Raw genomic sequence first — 15,373 nt, forward strand, 5'->3', positions numbered from 1 at the left:
CGATTTCTTAGTAGCTCCTGTGCAGGGATGAGAGTCCTTTCTATCCATTACCAATCAGTAAATTAAAATGTGAGCCTTGTTCGTAGAGAACCATGTGATGTGGAACATCAAGACCACTTCTCCTAGAGGAATAAAAATATGGAATAACACGGAATGCCTGCATGAGCGCCAGTAACCAGGGGCCCTAGTCCACACTCTCTCTCTGAGTAGCTTTATGGCTGGATAGGCCTGCATTTGATGAGGGTACGAGAAGACCCCAGGAGTATAAGGAAGCCTTTTCACTGTCCTGATGAACTCCACGGAGATTAAGAAGAGGGGTGACAAGTGTCGTAAATCTCCACATTTGATTGTACCTCCCCGGAGCTGCAATTAGGCTTCCGGCACAGAAACAGGACAGGGGCAGCTCGGCTAAGTTTGAAAAGTTAAACTGTGGTATTCATTTCCTACAGTCCAACTAGTAGTCTAATCAGCAGAGCTGTTAAACTTGCAATAATATTTCACTGATGTGTACCAGAGCATTGCAAGTTATAAAATTTCCAATTTAATTTTACTACTATCCCCGAAGCCATAGTAATTAGAAGACAAACTCACAGTGAAGAAGTTTACAGCTTCAGGGGTGATGATTCTGAACCTGTTCTGCAGGTCAGTCCGGTCCCCATAGCACCCCGTTCTGACAGCTGCTTGTAGACTCAGGAGTTTTCTGTAGTACAGCTTTAACTCGTCAGTCATAGGATGGGAACAGATGTAGATAACATTGACGTTGGCATCTAAGAGACAGCAGGCACGACGTTAATTACTGATGTAAAGGTGAATGACATGAAGAACTCTGGCATCCAATTGATGTCACTGTGGTTTAAAACAGAGAGCACATCCGAAAGCCACACCGAGTTCATTTACACTGGCTTTGCGTGGGTCTCATTAATCTAAGGCAGCTCCACTGCTCTTTGTGTTTCTCCAGTAAAGGCGACAGGACACTACCACCAACAAAATACACAAGACTTCGAGGGAACAGGAAGCAAACTTTCGGATCACGCACAGGGATATCTAATGTAACCGTTCCCTGTTCCCTTCCGCATCCCTCAGAGTGTGACCCGTTTGGGTCAGCAAAGTACAAAGCAGAGCCATTAACTTTAGAAAGCTGATGAAATTTCAGTGGCCCCCTTTGCTTGGATTTGACAGGGCCAGTTCAGGGAAGGCCTTGACAGAATAGATGGGCTGATTATGCCCATCAGTGATTCCCTCAGGAAACCACTGCTACCCCGGGGAGGACTATGTTAATGTTACCTCAGTAGGAAACCTAGTGATTCCTGGTGGGAAGGAAACATTGCCCCAGCTACTTTCTTCCTTAAGGTGTGCATCTTACCCCGCACATAGAATACGTCCTCACTGACTGTCTGGTTCAAATGGAATAGTGAGGTGAGACTACTCATTCTGAGCTGCAGTACATCTTAGGGCATATAGATGGAAATTAGCAGCCAACGGAGTGGTTGGTTCAATCATGAAATAACTAACTGATCGAGATACGAAGAAGAACAAAGCACTCAGCTTGATATCCCAGGAAGCCTTGGGATCAAAGGATGGGGATATCAAGCCCTTAGGGAGCAGCCGTGCACAAGTCACTCAAGGGCGTTCAGAGGATGGAGAACCACATGTGTCACCTTGGGCTGGGAAGGTCCGGAGGGGTTGCCGGCCAGATTAGTCCAGTGTGGCAGAGTACACGGAACATGGACTGATTGAATTCTAGTTTAGCTTCCTAGGCCCCTGGGCAAATTATTTAACTTCTCTAAGCATTGGTTTCTTCACTTGTAAAGTAGGGAGTTAAGTCACCTGCATATAGAAGCTTAAGTTATTAAAAGAAAGGAAACACAGGAAGTGCTGGCCGAGTGGCCCAGCCATGTGACTCCCTGCCATGCCCTCTGCACCGGGGCTGCTTTTGATTGATCCCTTGATTTAATATGATGAAGTGGTATCATCTGCTATCTCTGCTAAGTTTTCAGTCTATAAATCCAAGCTCTCCCAATTTTTTTTCCCCTGAGACAGGGTTTCATGTAGCCCAGGCTGCCCTTTAACTCACTACACAGTAGAATCTGGGTTGGAACTCCTGACCCTCCTGCTTCCACTTCCTAAGTGCTGGTATTACAGGTTTGCACTCCCAGGCCAGGCTTATGGTAGTCAAACCCAAGGCTTTATGCCTGATAGGCAAGCACTCTCCCAACTAAGTTCCCATCAGCCCTCACCAAGCCCCTTAAATTCAAGGTTTATATTCTGCATGTCTCCCATGTCCCATTAGAATGCAGACTACACAGGAATTACTCGATAAGCCCTCATGGTTAGCTGTGGATTTAGAAGAAAGGTGAGATTTCAATGGTTGACTGTTTTGCTCACCTGGTGAGATATGTGGCATGCAGGAAAAAAAAATCTCTCCCTATGAAGACAGAGTGTCTTTTAAACTGGCCCAGCAAAAGGCTGGTATGGGGAAGTGTTCCATATATGTAAATATTTAAGGGGCTACCATTGTATTTTGAAAGCAGATTGCCATATAAACATCAAAATAAAGTAGTTGAACAGACAGTAATTAAATAACCTGTATCCATTTTTTTGTTTTGGTTTTTTGGAAGATAATTTTGTAATTATATTTATGTACAGAAAACCCAAGTGTACATTTAACCCAGTTTAGTGGGAGTTCTTTAGCCTTTGCCTTCTCCAGCTTGGCAATGTGAGCTACAGACTTAGGGCCCAGGACGTTGCCTCCCCAGTGGCGGCGGATCTCGTCATATCTGTCATTATAATTGGTCCTAATCGCTTCCACCAGCTTAGCCAGAGCACCCTTGTCTTCCGAGTTAACGTGTGTGAAGGCAACAGTGGTGCATGTCTTTCTGTGGACCAGGCGCCCCAGCCTGGCCTTTCCCTTGATGATGCAGTAAGGCACCCCCATTTTTCAACACAGGGCAGGCAGTAAAACCACCAGCTCAATGGGGTCTACATCATGGGCCATCACCACCAGCTGAGCCTTCTTGTTCTCCACCAAGGTGCTGACTGTATTGATTCCTGCTCGGGGGACAGGTGGTCTCTTAGTTGGGATGTCCCCTTTGCCAGCAGCCTTCTTCTCAGCACGGGCCAGTAGCCTTTGCTTCTTCTCTTGCTTTGTCTCTGGCCTGTACTTGTGGGCAAGCGTAAGCAGCTGAGTAGCTGTTTGCCTGTCCAGGGCCTGGGTGAACTGGTTAATGGCAGGAGGTATCTTGAGCCGCTTATAGAGGATGGCTCTTTGCCTCTGCAGCCTGATGTAGCGGGCCCGTTGGACAAAGCCTGTTAGATCTCTTTTGGGCTGGATGTCCTGCCCAATGCCGAAGTTCTTGGGCCTTTTCTTGAACAAAGGATTGACCATCTTTTTGGCCTCCTTGACGAAGGCAAGGGCCAGGCCATCTCCTTCCCCTGGGCCTTCTTTTTCCTTTGGGCATCTTGCTCGGCTGGAGGAGAGAGCACCTGTATCCAATTGTTGACTGATCACGTGATTTATTGCTAGCCTTGTGTCTTACCAAACTAGTGAGTCTAAAACGCAAGTGTGTGTTGTTGTTGCTTTGGGTTTTTGTTTTGTTTTTTGTTTTTTTTGTTTGTTTTTTTTTTTTTTTTTTAAGAAAAACATAAAAGGATAGGATATAAACAGCAAAAATAGCTACAGTGACAGAAGAATTTTGCTTGGAAAGAAATCTCTAGGCCCCAGATAATAAGGAGCCAAATCAAGAACTGCACTTTTCTTGTTCATTTCTGCCAAATCAATAGACGTCACTAACTGTGATGCACAGGTGAGTGTGATTTCACTAGGAATCTACAAATCCGACTAAGTGTTAGCTACGGAAGGGAGCTGTGATAAAGATGAAGCCGCTTTGATTGGCAGGCAAAATCAGTTCCTCTGTTACTCATGTAGAAATGGAAAGGTACTAGCCGCAGGGCCTCAACCAGACAGTCCTGGTGCTCAGCCACTCTCCAGTGGTAAGTGTTAGCAGTGTGGTCACATTATCTCTACTCCCCCTGAGTAAGCAGGATGCCCTTTACTAGTAATTAACAGAATAAAAGAACCCCCCCCCCCAATCATTTTGCATTTCCTTTTCCTATTTCTATTTCACAAGAAAGCACTTTTACCGTTGCTGGTCCCCTCTACACGGCCCTGCTCTTGAAGAAGCTGTGTGGTCATACTGCTGTGTCAGAATGATAATGTACCAGAAAACGGCACACTCTCTCAGAAATGTCTATAGCTGCAAAATGTTCTTTTTGAAGGTACGGACTGAACTATTGGATTATTCAAAAACGGTAACTTAATACTTTTTCTTCTATAATAAGGAACTTCTATAAAGATACTCCTTTGTGGTAGCTTGTACTATATATAGAAGGGTATATAAAAAGCTGAGGAAAAAAATTAATTCAAATAAATCAGAGCAAAGTCTGCCCTCTGCTGCACCTCAGTGGTCCCAGCCAGCCAGGCTTTTAGTTGGAATAGCTCAGCGCTAACAAATCAATCTCACATCACTAAAGGGCTTGTTGTTGTGTAATGCAGAAACACAGCATCAGTGCCTGGATAACATATTAAAGCAATTATACTATTATTATTTTAGGACACTGTAAATTTCTAGTACTGATGTATTTTTGTTACCAAATGGCATTTATAAAATAATAATGATGTTGAAATATCTATGAATCATGTAAAGTATGTCATTCCAGGGAGCCAGCTAAATTGGCCATCGATAATATAAAATTCTTCCTTGTATTGCTTAAATAAGGGTCGAAGCAATTATATCTTAACAAAGAAGTTCTAATAAACCTCTAAAAATATAATTTTTATTTAACCCTTAATTTTGAGCCAGTTCCTCACACACTGACTTGATTTATTATATATGCTTTGTAATCTTTTTTTTTTTTTTTTTTTTTTTAAGCCTTGGCATCTGAGTATTTCTCCTTCCTGGACCCAGGTCTGTGCTGGAAGCTCACTAAAGAGCCTCAGCACTTGACTCGTGCGGAAACATCTCCATCTGTCCCAGGCTCGCATGTCTAAGACTTCCTTCCGCAAGGTGTGTCTTGTCTTCTCCCAATCGCCTTTGCTCCCTCCTGCCCTCACATTGGAAACACCGCTGTTCGCTTGGACACCGCTTTTCCTCTGCCCAGAAGACAGGACAGACAGTCTTGACACACAGAGAGAATTTTCACTCCATTCACTGCAAGAGCACAATAACTCAAAATATTTGAGTCTATTGGAGAGAAACTATTTGAGTCTTTGTTCAAACATTTTAAAATTCAAGTTGATTTCACTGAAAATCTGTTACTTAAAATGATCAGAAAATAATTAGAATGTTAAGTTCTTTCCTTGTAGATGGGGAAAATAATAAATAATAAATACTTTACCAATATCTACTTTAAAGTTGTAACAGCCATTGATGTAAAAACTATTTACTGTACCTTGGATGTCACACAGCCTCCCCAGCTGCATGTTCTGCTCCACGTCCAAATCAGAAATGCGATTTCGCACAGACTGGGAATATCCTAGAAGGCAAACGAAGTGTCAAGACAGGAACAGCACATTGATACAGAAGAGTGGCGTATGGGAATTTCAGAATGTCTCAGTCTGCATTTTTTTTTAGGTCAAAACATATCTCCTCTGCAGCATCTTGCAGAAACAATAAACTCCTAAGATTTCAGTCTGCACTTCTCGGGGAGCCTGGATGGAGGAGGCACTGTGTGGCACGCTCTGCGGTAGAGGTTCTTGGTTTTTCAATACGGACAAAGCTCCTGATAACAAAAATTACAAATGTGTGGAGAGGACATCTGACATTTAACGTGAGTGCCCAGAAGGATGTCTAAGACAGTTAGGCTCAGGCTGAAGGGATCGCTTTGGCTTTAAAATCATGCAGCACTTTGAAGCCGGATCACAGACTCATTCTACACAGGGTTCGTTCAAACCCCTTGCTGTCAGAAACATCTATTGAAGGAACTCACGCATTAAAGAAGCTGCCAATCAGAAGAACTTTTAACCTTCAAAGGGCAAGAAAGGTCAAGGTATTTACTTTGTTGATACTAAGAAAGTTCCGTGGTTCCTTTGTTTTTTACTGGAGATGGAGCAGAGAAAAAACACACATGTCCCCCACTTCCCAGAAATCCCCAGGAAAGAAGTAGCAGCCTCCACTCACATCAGGCCTTGAGAAACAAGGGGGTCCACACATGAGCCATGCCCCCTCACAAGCAGGAAGCGTTGCTGTTATGAACCCAAAGTAGAATTCTCGTAAAAACGAAAAACCGCTTCACACGTTTTGAGAGATGCTTCCATGCCTCCTTGTGGTTACTGAGCCCAAACACATGCCTGGAGTGTAGCTGCTGTAGAAAACGGGCTTTTACAGATAAATCCAGGATAGGAAACACATTGCTTTTTCAGCATAAGAAAAACTATAGCAATTCATGCAAGGGGGGCTTCAGACCAAATGAACTCTGATAATTGCTTCTTTGCTTTGATGTCCGTGTTTAAACACCAGGCAACATCTGAAAAGCCAATGAGTTTATAATTCATCTGAAAGTCTCTCTGTTTTGTGTATATGAACTTAAAAATTAAAGAGACAGGAGGACCAATGGGTGGTTTGAGTCATTTTAGAAAATGACTATTAATTTCTCAAATAATTTAGAGAACCACTCAATCCACATGTGAAGTGAATGGAGACAGATAGGATTTCAATGTTGTTCAATCGCATGGCTGTGATACTGTAATTCTTAGGATTTTGTATATCTACATCCAGTCTATCCAGGTAAGTGTCTTAGACGACATATTAGCAAATAACACATATCGAGGCGATAAAAAGATAAGGAAGATGCTTGAGGAATAGAGTGTGATGTAGAAACATTCCTGAGACCATTTGTGACTGCATCTTCTCTCTAAAGTAAAGGCAAAAGGGGGCATGAGATTTCTCATTCAGACGATGCCCAAGTTAAAATGTGAAAGCCTCTGATCACCTTGTAGCCACAAGTGGAGCACATGAGTAAGTCTGTGTTTCATTCATGTGCCCGAGGCCAGTCTTCCAACAAATCACTGGCAGCTCTTGACCGATGATCAAGGACGTATAGCAGACATATATACAAAACTATAAGAACTGGCTGGCTAGTCCTACCCATACACCCATCTTCTGTTAGCAGCTTCAGAACATTGTTATAGAGAATCACTGTAAAATAGCAGATACGAAAACACCTTGGAAATTTCAAGTAGTATAAGAGATAAGGTATTTTAATGTTGTGAGGTATGTGCACTTCCAAGGCACAGGACACATCCTGTGATAAGCAATATTACATGGCATGCAATGTGTACACGCCATCAATAAAGCAAAAGTAGGCAGGCGTTTCTTAGATTAATTTTTATTGACATGTACATGTGTGAGTGTGTATGTGTGTGTGCATGCACGTGCCTATGTATGCTATATATGTGCAGGTGCCCACAGAGCCGGGAGACAGCATCTGATTCCTTTGGAGCTGGAGTTACAGGCAGTTGTAAGCTGCCTGATGTGGGTGCTGGGACTTGAATTTGAGCCCTCTGCAAGAGCAGCCAGTGCTCTTAACTACTGAGCTACTCCCAGCCCTAGGGAATCACTTTTGGTTTTTGTTTTGTTTTAAAGTCAAGTTAATTTTTTATGTTGTGTACATCCACAAGGTGCATTTGTTGATGACAGGTGAAATCTCTTACAGCGCTGTAGCACAGATTAAATACTACGGTGACTCAACCAGGAAAGCGTCAGAACCCCAACTGTGGCTTTGGGGTGTTAAGCACTGTGTCTGTGTCACTGAGAAATCATACTTTAAAATATAAAGACACTTGAAGGAATAAAGGAGGGAGAGCCTGGTTAAGACTCCTAGCCATGGGGGATATGGCATCAGAACCAGACATCTATAGCCAGGCAAGACTACTAACAGAGGGACTGTGACAACTCAGCCACAAATCCTTTGACCCAAAATTTGTCCTACCTACAAGTTGTGCAGGGATAAAGATGGAGCAGAAATTGAGGGACTGGCCAACCAAAGACTGGCCCAGCTTGAGACCCATGCTGTGAGAGACAACCCGCCTCTGGCACTGTGAACGATATTCCGCTACACATGTAGACAGAGGCCTAGCACAACTGTTTTCTGAGGCTTCACACAGCAACTGATGGAAACAGATATAGAGACCCAGAGCCAAACATTAGGGACAGCTTGGGGAATCCTGTGGCAGAGTGGGGAGGGAAGATTGAAGGAGCTAGAGGGGCGGGGACACCGCAAGAAAACTTACACAAGCAATTAACCTGGGCCCCCTAGTGGCTCACAGAGACTGAACCGTCAACCAGAGAGCATACATAGGATGGACCTAGGCGCTCTGCACACGTGTAACAGTTATGCAGCTTGGTCTTTACGTGGGACTCTTACAGCAGCAGGACAGAGGCTGTCTTTGACTCTGTTGCCTGTCTTTGGAGCCCTTTCCCTTAACTGGGCTACCGTGTCCTCAATAGGAGAAGATACATCTAGTCTTACTGCAACTTGACGTGCCGAGGAGGGTTGATAGCCATGGGAACTCTTCCCTTTTCTGAGGAGAAAGGGAAGTAAGGTGGATTACAGGGAGGGGAGGAGAGAGTGAAGGGTTGGGAGGAGGGGAAGGAGGGGAAGCTTTGATTGGGATATAAAGTAAATTGATGATAAAAAAAGAATATAACTACAAAGGTAGTAGTTAGGTCAAAGGTCAGACTAGGAACACAGGGTGTCTGGAAAAAACATCAGCCTCAACCTTATCCTGTTATAGAGAAGGAAATCGGAGATCAGGGTTTTGTCCAAGGTCACCTAAATCTATAAATTCTTATACATTTCAATTGCTTTATATCCCACACATATGACCAATTTAAATACAAGAGAAGAGCCTCCAAACGGTAGCATAAAATTATAGAAGGGAAAACAGTTCTTTAATTATTTTCCATGTTAATTTTCTATTTTTTGTGGCAGGCAGACATCTTGATGCTCCACCCTGTTATACACTAGGCTACATGCAGAGGGAAATATGGTTGTTAACCACTGACCTCAAAATAAAAGGACTGGTCTGCCTTTTCTAGGTACACCTCATACAACAAGAATCCTTAAGAGTCGGGGAGGAAGTCGGAAGAGTAGGAAGTCAGGAATGAGACAATGCAAGGGAGGCCCAGGGGGCTGCACTGCTGTCGGCCTTAAAGATGGAGAGAGAGAGCGGGGATCAAGAACCTTTGTGGATTCTTCTGTGAATAATGTCTACAAGTTTGAAAAACCCTATCTTCCTATCAGACCTCCATCAAAAACTACAGTTCTACTGGAATTTTTATTTAGTCCCCTTTAGACTTCTGAGTCACAGAACTGCAATATCCTATTTTTATTATAAAAAATTTTGTGTGTGTGTGTGTGAGAGAGAGAGAGAGAGAGAGAGAGAGAGAGAATGAAATAATGAATGAAAGAATGAAAGGAAGAAAGAAAGAAGAATGAATGAATGAATGAATGTAAAGCCAGAAGAGGGTGTGTGACCCCAGAAGCTGGAGTTACGGGTGAGTATGAGTTGCTCGCCAGGCATGCTGGGAATTGACCTGTTCTGTAGTAGCAGGAAGCCCTTCTGTGGAACCAGCTCCAGCTTCTATTTACACTGGGTTGGTTGGTTGGTTGGTTTTTATTTTTTCGAGGCAAGGTTTCTCTGTGTAAACGGAGCCCTGGCTGTCCTGAACTCTATTTGTAGAGCAGGCTGGCCTTGAACTTACAGAGCTCTGCCTGCCTCTGCCTCCTGAGTGCTGGGATTAAAGACATGCGCCACCACCACGCCCAGCCTATTTGCACAGTTTTAAAACATTAAGTCTGTAGCACAGTCTCTCTTCCCTTGCTTCCACTAAGATCTTTCTCAGACATCCTGCCTCCCTTTTCACCTTTGAAAGATGAGAGGGCCAAGATGCCCAGCACATGCTATGAAATCAAGTGTTTCGTTCGTTAATATTTAATTCCTAATCGCAGCTGAGCCAAACTAAAATCTCAAAAGAAACTTCATTTAAAGGGGGATCCTTATGATTTCTATAAACACCAAACTATCTGTCTGAACACTGCCTCTCTTCATGCAGCTGATAGGTCCTTGTGTCTGACGACTCCTTCCTTCCTTTCTCTTTCTTTGTATATGTGCATGTATGTGCGCAACATGTATGCCTGTGTGGGGGCCATAGGCAAGAGGTTGACATTGGTTGTCTGCCTCTTTCGCTGTCCACATTATAAGACAGGATCTCACTGACTGCGTGAACAGCCACAGGAGTGAACAGAGCATGCTCGAGGGGCTTCTCAGGCTCGCTCGGTCACACGCGTCCTGCTCGGTCACACGTGTCCCCAGCTCCTTTCCTCGTGCACACTCCTCATTCCCTGCCTTTCCCTCACAACCGTGCTTACTCATCTAGAGAGTTTATGGTGAATTTAAAGAATGGCAAGAGGGATTTGTACAATTTTCTGGGTCTGTATCATCATAGAAAATCCCAGAAGTGGCAGAAAGGGGCCTCTGTCATCCTGCTTTCTTTCCTTATGGCTATTCTTACCATCTGCAAACTATTCTCAGGTGTTTGTTGTTGTTGTTTCTGTTTTGTTGTTTTGTCTCTGTGTGTGTGTGTGTGTGTGTGTGTGTGTGTGTGTGTGTGTGTGTGTGTGTGTTTGTTTTAGCAAGGTCTTACTATGTAACCCTGGTTAGCCTGGAGCTTTCTGTGCAGACTGGGGTAGCCTTGAACTCATAGAGATCTGCCTGCCTCTGCCTCCTGAGAGCAAGGATAAGAGGTGTGTATCACTGTAGTCAGCTGTTCCCAGTTTTATAGAAAGTTCCAACTTGTTCCACATAAGTAGTTGAGTGTTTGACTGTCACCACTTCACATCAAAGAAGGACACCAGTAAGCTGTCTCTCATGTTAGCCCACTATTCTAACCTTTTTACTAACTCTGTGATACTTATTGTTGGTTATTGGTGATGTTTTTTTTTGCCCTCACTCTGCCTTCTCCAGTGCTACACTTCTACAGACACCTAGCATAGGACACAGGCTGCTTCTTTGCAATCAGCAGGCTAGTTCTGCTAGAACTGGCTTTTTTTTTTTTTTTTTTTTTTTTCAGTGCAACCATAGAAATTGAGAATACAGCCAAGACCATATGAGGCACACTGCAGAGCCTTCCTGGAAGGCCTCCATTGTAGTAGATCACACGAACTGCTAGCTCATTATTTAGCTCATTACCCTGTGGTTGACTTTAGCTCCTCTTTTTAAGGGGTATCCCTTACAAGTGGCACTCAAAGCAGAAGAGCTCACAATAGACTTTGGTGAGTCCTGACAACTAGGTGTTTAGTTAAGTTGGTCTGATGCAGTAGATCCCAGCCTTTTTCTTTTCCATTTTGAACTGTAACTGGTGATGCTGAGTGCATCACATCCTACTATGTTGTTAAACAGCTGTACTAGTAACTCCATCCCTTCTCTTCTACTCAAGAAAGCATATTGGGTAGAAGCCGAGCAACAGAGATATCGTTCTAGAGGCGACCTGGAACTTGCTTCCATTGGTTAAAAAAGCTTTGACGTCCCAGTGGTTGAAAATACAAAGGCACACATGACATGTGTGACTTGTAATAATCCAGAGACCCATAATATAGACAGTAGGGTGACAGCCATGTTTTAGTGACTCGGACTAATGGGAGAGCACAAGATTCAAGAAAACAAGAATTATAAACCAAGAGGTTATGAGAGATTCCAGGCAAGCCATTTATATAATATATATGCAGTTCCAGTTTAGCTAAAATTAATTGTTGTCTTTCGGAGGGAGTAGAAAAAGACTAGATTATTTTATTAGGAATGGATAAAATAGCCAGGCAGTGGTGGCACACGCCTTAATACCCAGCACTTGGGAGGCAGAGGCAGGCAGATTTCTGAGTTCGAGGCCAGCCTGGTCTATAGAGTGAGTTCCAGGACAGCCAGGGCTATACAGAAAAACCCTGTCTCGAAAAACAAAAACAAACAAACAAACAAACAAAAAAAGAATGTATAAAATATATAAATATATAGTATAATTTGTTAAGTTTCGAAGATGTTCTCAAATTAAACAGATTCACTGTCAAAAGGCTGATACTTTCTGTTTTCCCAGCTAAAGCTAGTGAGCCTCCAACTTAATGGTTGGGGCTCTATGGGCCCTGAGACCATTTTGGGGGCTCCACAAGTTAAAAACTGTTTTCAAATTTATTCTGAGAAGTTAATTGCCTTTTTTCCCCATTTTTAAAAGATTTATTTATTTATTTATTTATTTATTTATTTATTTATGTATACGAGTACACTGTCACTGTTTTCATATACACCAGAAGAGGGCATCGGATCCCATTACAGATGGTTGTGAGCCACCATGTGGTTGCTGGGAATTGAACTCAGGACCTCTGGAAGAGCAGTCAGTGCTCTTAACCTCTGAGTCAGCCCCTGCTAATTGCCTTTTAAAAGTAACTCATCCCCCATACGTTCTGAATCACTGAGAGTTTATTGGTGTACAGACTCCATGTTAAAGCCGACATGTAACATCACTGCAGCTAAGCTTGGTACGAAGTCAAGTGAGGATACACACAGTTATTTGAAAGGCTATAAAACATGCTTCTCCTTTCCAAATAGTTAATCTCTATAGGGTCGGATTTTTCTGTGTTTCCACTAAACAACATAGGTAATGGGCTGATACAGAAACACGAAAATCCAGCCATATTCTATTAAGAGATTTGCAAACTTATCAAACTAAACTTGCTTTTTTGGAAAATAGTTTTTGTTTATCTATAGGTCAATACTAGCAGTGTGTCTATTGGCTCATTTCTTAGTTCCTCAGTTCTAGTTTCCTCTCTCCCTTCATCCCTTTCTCCTTTTTCTCTGTCTCTCCCTCTCCCAGACAGAGATGGAATCTTGCTATGAAGTCTAATCTGACTTCAAATTCTCAATCCTCCTGCCTCAGCATCCTCAGTGCTGATATTACAAATAAATATAGCGAAATACCGACAGCCAGAATTCACTTAAAGTCTTTAGGGTCTCCAAATATCATTTTGAGTATAAAAGGGTCCTGAGACAAAAATGTCTGAGAACCACTGAACAAACATCAGTATTTTAAGGACAACTGTGCAGGAGAGTTCAAAGGCTAGGTCTTTATGTAGTATAGTGCATTTATTTTAAAGCTTATCCTAATATTAATCCATTTAATGAAAATTCTGTTAGCTTGTGCCTCTTGGCACCCACCTCAGCGCCATTTCTATGTATTATGGTTCAGTGTTGGTCGAGTTACGACCAACTGGTTATCTTCCTATTGTGGAATCATTTGGCCAACTCTGATCAAACCTGTGGGTAAGTTTGGTTACTTTCTTGAATACAGCATGGAAGAATACAAATGTGTTTTCATTTTAGTTTGTGCTACGAAGAAACTAAATGCTGACATGGTCTTTGTCTCATCTTCAAAGATGGTTATCTCTAGGAAAGGCCATCAGGGCCATCTTGACTGTACTTCTTTCTGACCTAAGGCTCCAATATGGCATCCTCATAGCTTACATGTGGACACCATAGTTCTTGTCAAAACATATGTGGAAGCCAGTCAAGACTGAGTGGAAGGTTCCAACTTCCTGCCTCAAACTATAAGGAACAAAATCTATCCAATCTTTGAGTTGGAAACTAAAAACTGAAAGTGGAGAGGCCCCAGTGTGCCGAGAGGAAGAGTGCAGCTGACCTTTACACTGTGCCCTTGGTAGTGTTAGTCCACCCGCCTTCCTCACAGGGGACTTTGGTTTTGGCTCCTGGGTTAGGAAGCAGACTTCCCATCAGCCTTTGGGGGATCCCTATGGCCATCTGCACAGCCAACATTTTCCTATCTTGTCTTTCAGGCTTCTGCAGTAGTGTGGGCCAGGTGAGGAATGTCAGTCTGTGAACGTTACAAAACCAGTGTCCACAATTTTTATGGAATAGAGTATTCTGGACACTCCTAATTGTGTTAAAACCAAGGATAGTTTGCTGAACTAATGCCCAGAGGGAAAAAATAAAACTATGTACATTTGTTTTAGCCATTAAATCCATTGGCCAATTGGCAATGAAATAATATATTACATGGAGGAAAATACAGAGCAACGCCACTTCAGTGTGTGTTCTGTTTGCATTCCAGAGAGGGAGAGTGGCCAGACACACTGCTGAGAGGTGATTGCCTTCCAGTGGCCGCAGATTTCTGCTGAAACCTCAGAGCTCAGTACTCCGGCACGGCCCACTTCATGTCAATCTATTTTTTAAATGCCATTGAATTTAGAAATAGCACTAATTGATACACTGTAGCAGAGAGGTGCAGGGCATAAATTAAAAGTGGAGAAAATAACCTGACTAAAGAAACTGCAAGCAGAATTAGTTGGCAGGTTTTATTTAGACCTCTTTTTTTTTTTTTTTCTAGAAAAAAATTGGGATTCTTTGTTGTGGTTCTTTCTTCTTTGACTGATAGATTGTTCTTAAAATAGAACCTAGTTGTCTATTTTTGCTATGAAACATAGCAGATTATTTCGTTATAATTATATTTCATTAATAAAAATGATGAAAATATGCAATATCCAATTAAGAGATCAGCCTACATTTTTATCTTAGGAAATTACAAGGCCAATCAGTTTCTGTGGACAATTAGTTGCGTTCCACCTTCCCTGGAGGTTAAAAATAGCTACAAATATTTGTCACTTCGAGGAATACTATCTGAAATGCAGTCAATCAAATTTATAACTCCTCTTTTCAAGGTGACTACTCTGCAGTATGTAATGTCATAATCTTATTATTTTCAAACTTTAGATGTAAAAATACATTATCGTGTTTTGCAGTAAAAATGTTAGCAACAGGCCATCTTTTCTGTATTTGGAGAAGGCATCTATTGCTGTAGGTGCAAAATCAGAGCAAAGAGCCCGGTGTCTCCAACAGCAGTGCGTTATAAACAGCAGCATGTTAAGGTCGAATAAGTGAGCACATCCCCGAATGGCTGGTAGCACAGTGTAATTACCTCTAGGACAGGAACGCTCGTGAGAGAGAAACAGGGCAGTCTGTGAGGTGCTGACAGCCCCCCGAACCTCACCATCTGAGTAACTAGTTTGGGGTAGTGAACTGAATTTACCTGTACTCTGGAAGTGAAATTATATTGAATAGGATGGGTGATTATTTTTGTTTTTATTTGTTTTTTTTTTTTCAAAGTACTCAGAAAAAATAATTTCACTTTCATTTTTATGAACTGTTGCAATGAGTGCCTGGCCCATGAGACAAAGAAGCCATGTCTATCTGTCTGAAATCTTTGTAGAAAATTCCCACAGGAAAGTTGTAAACTATATTATTAAAAACAAAAGAGAT

At 42.4% G+C, this 15,373-nt stretch overlaps 1 protein-coding gene across 8 annotated transcripts in view; it reads right to left on the reverse strand.

Moving 5' to 3' along the window:
• Positions 1–15,373, reverse strand: part of Iqch (IQ motif containing H) — a 182,362-nt gene that overhangs the window by 81,846 nt on the left and 85,143 nt on the right. For 5 of the 8 annotated variants that reach the window (XM_076925732.1, XM_076925735.1, XM_076925734.1 and 2 more), the window contains 2 exons: positions 5,449–5,532; positions 592–767 (listed from right to left, as the gene is read on the reverse strand). In XM_076925732.1, coding sequence (XP_076781847.1) covers positions 592–767; positions 5,449–5,532 — 260 coding nt within the window. Of the gene's footprint in view, positions 1–591; positions 768–5,448; positions 5,533–15,373 lie in introns of those variants that run through there. The other 3 variants (XM_076925733.1, XM_076925738.1, XM_076925739.1) reach the window with 2 other exon arrangements.

This window comes from Arvicanthis niloticus, chromosome 26 (genome assembly GCF_011762505.2).
Source record: "Arvicanthis niloticus isolate mArvNil1 chromosome 26, mArvNil1.pat.X, whole genome shotgun sequence".
Lineage (NCBI taxonomy): Eukaryota > Metazoa > Chordata > Mammalia > Rodentia > Muridae > Arvicanthis > Arvicanthis niloticus.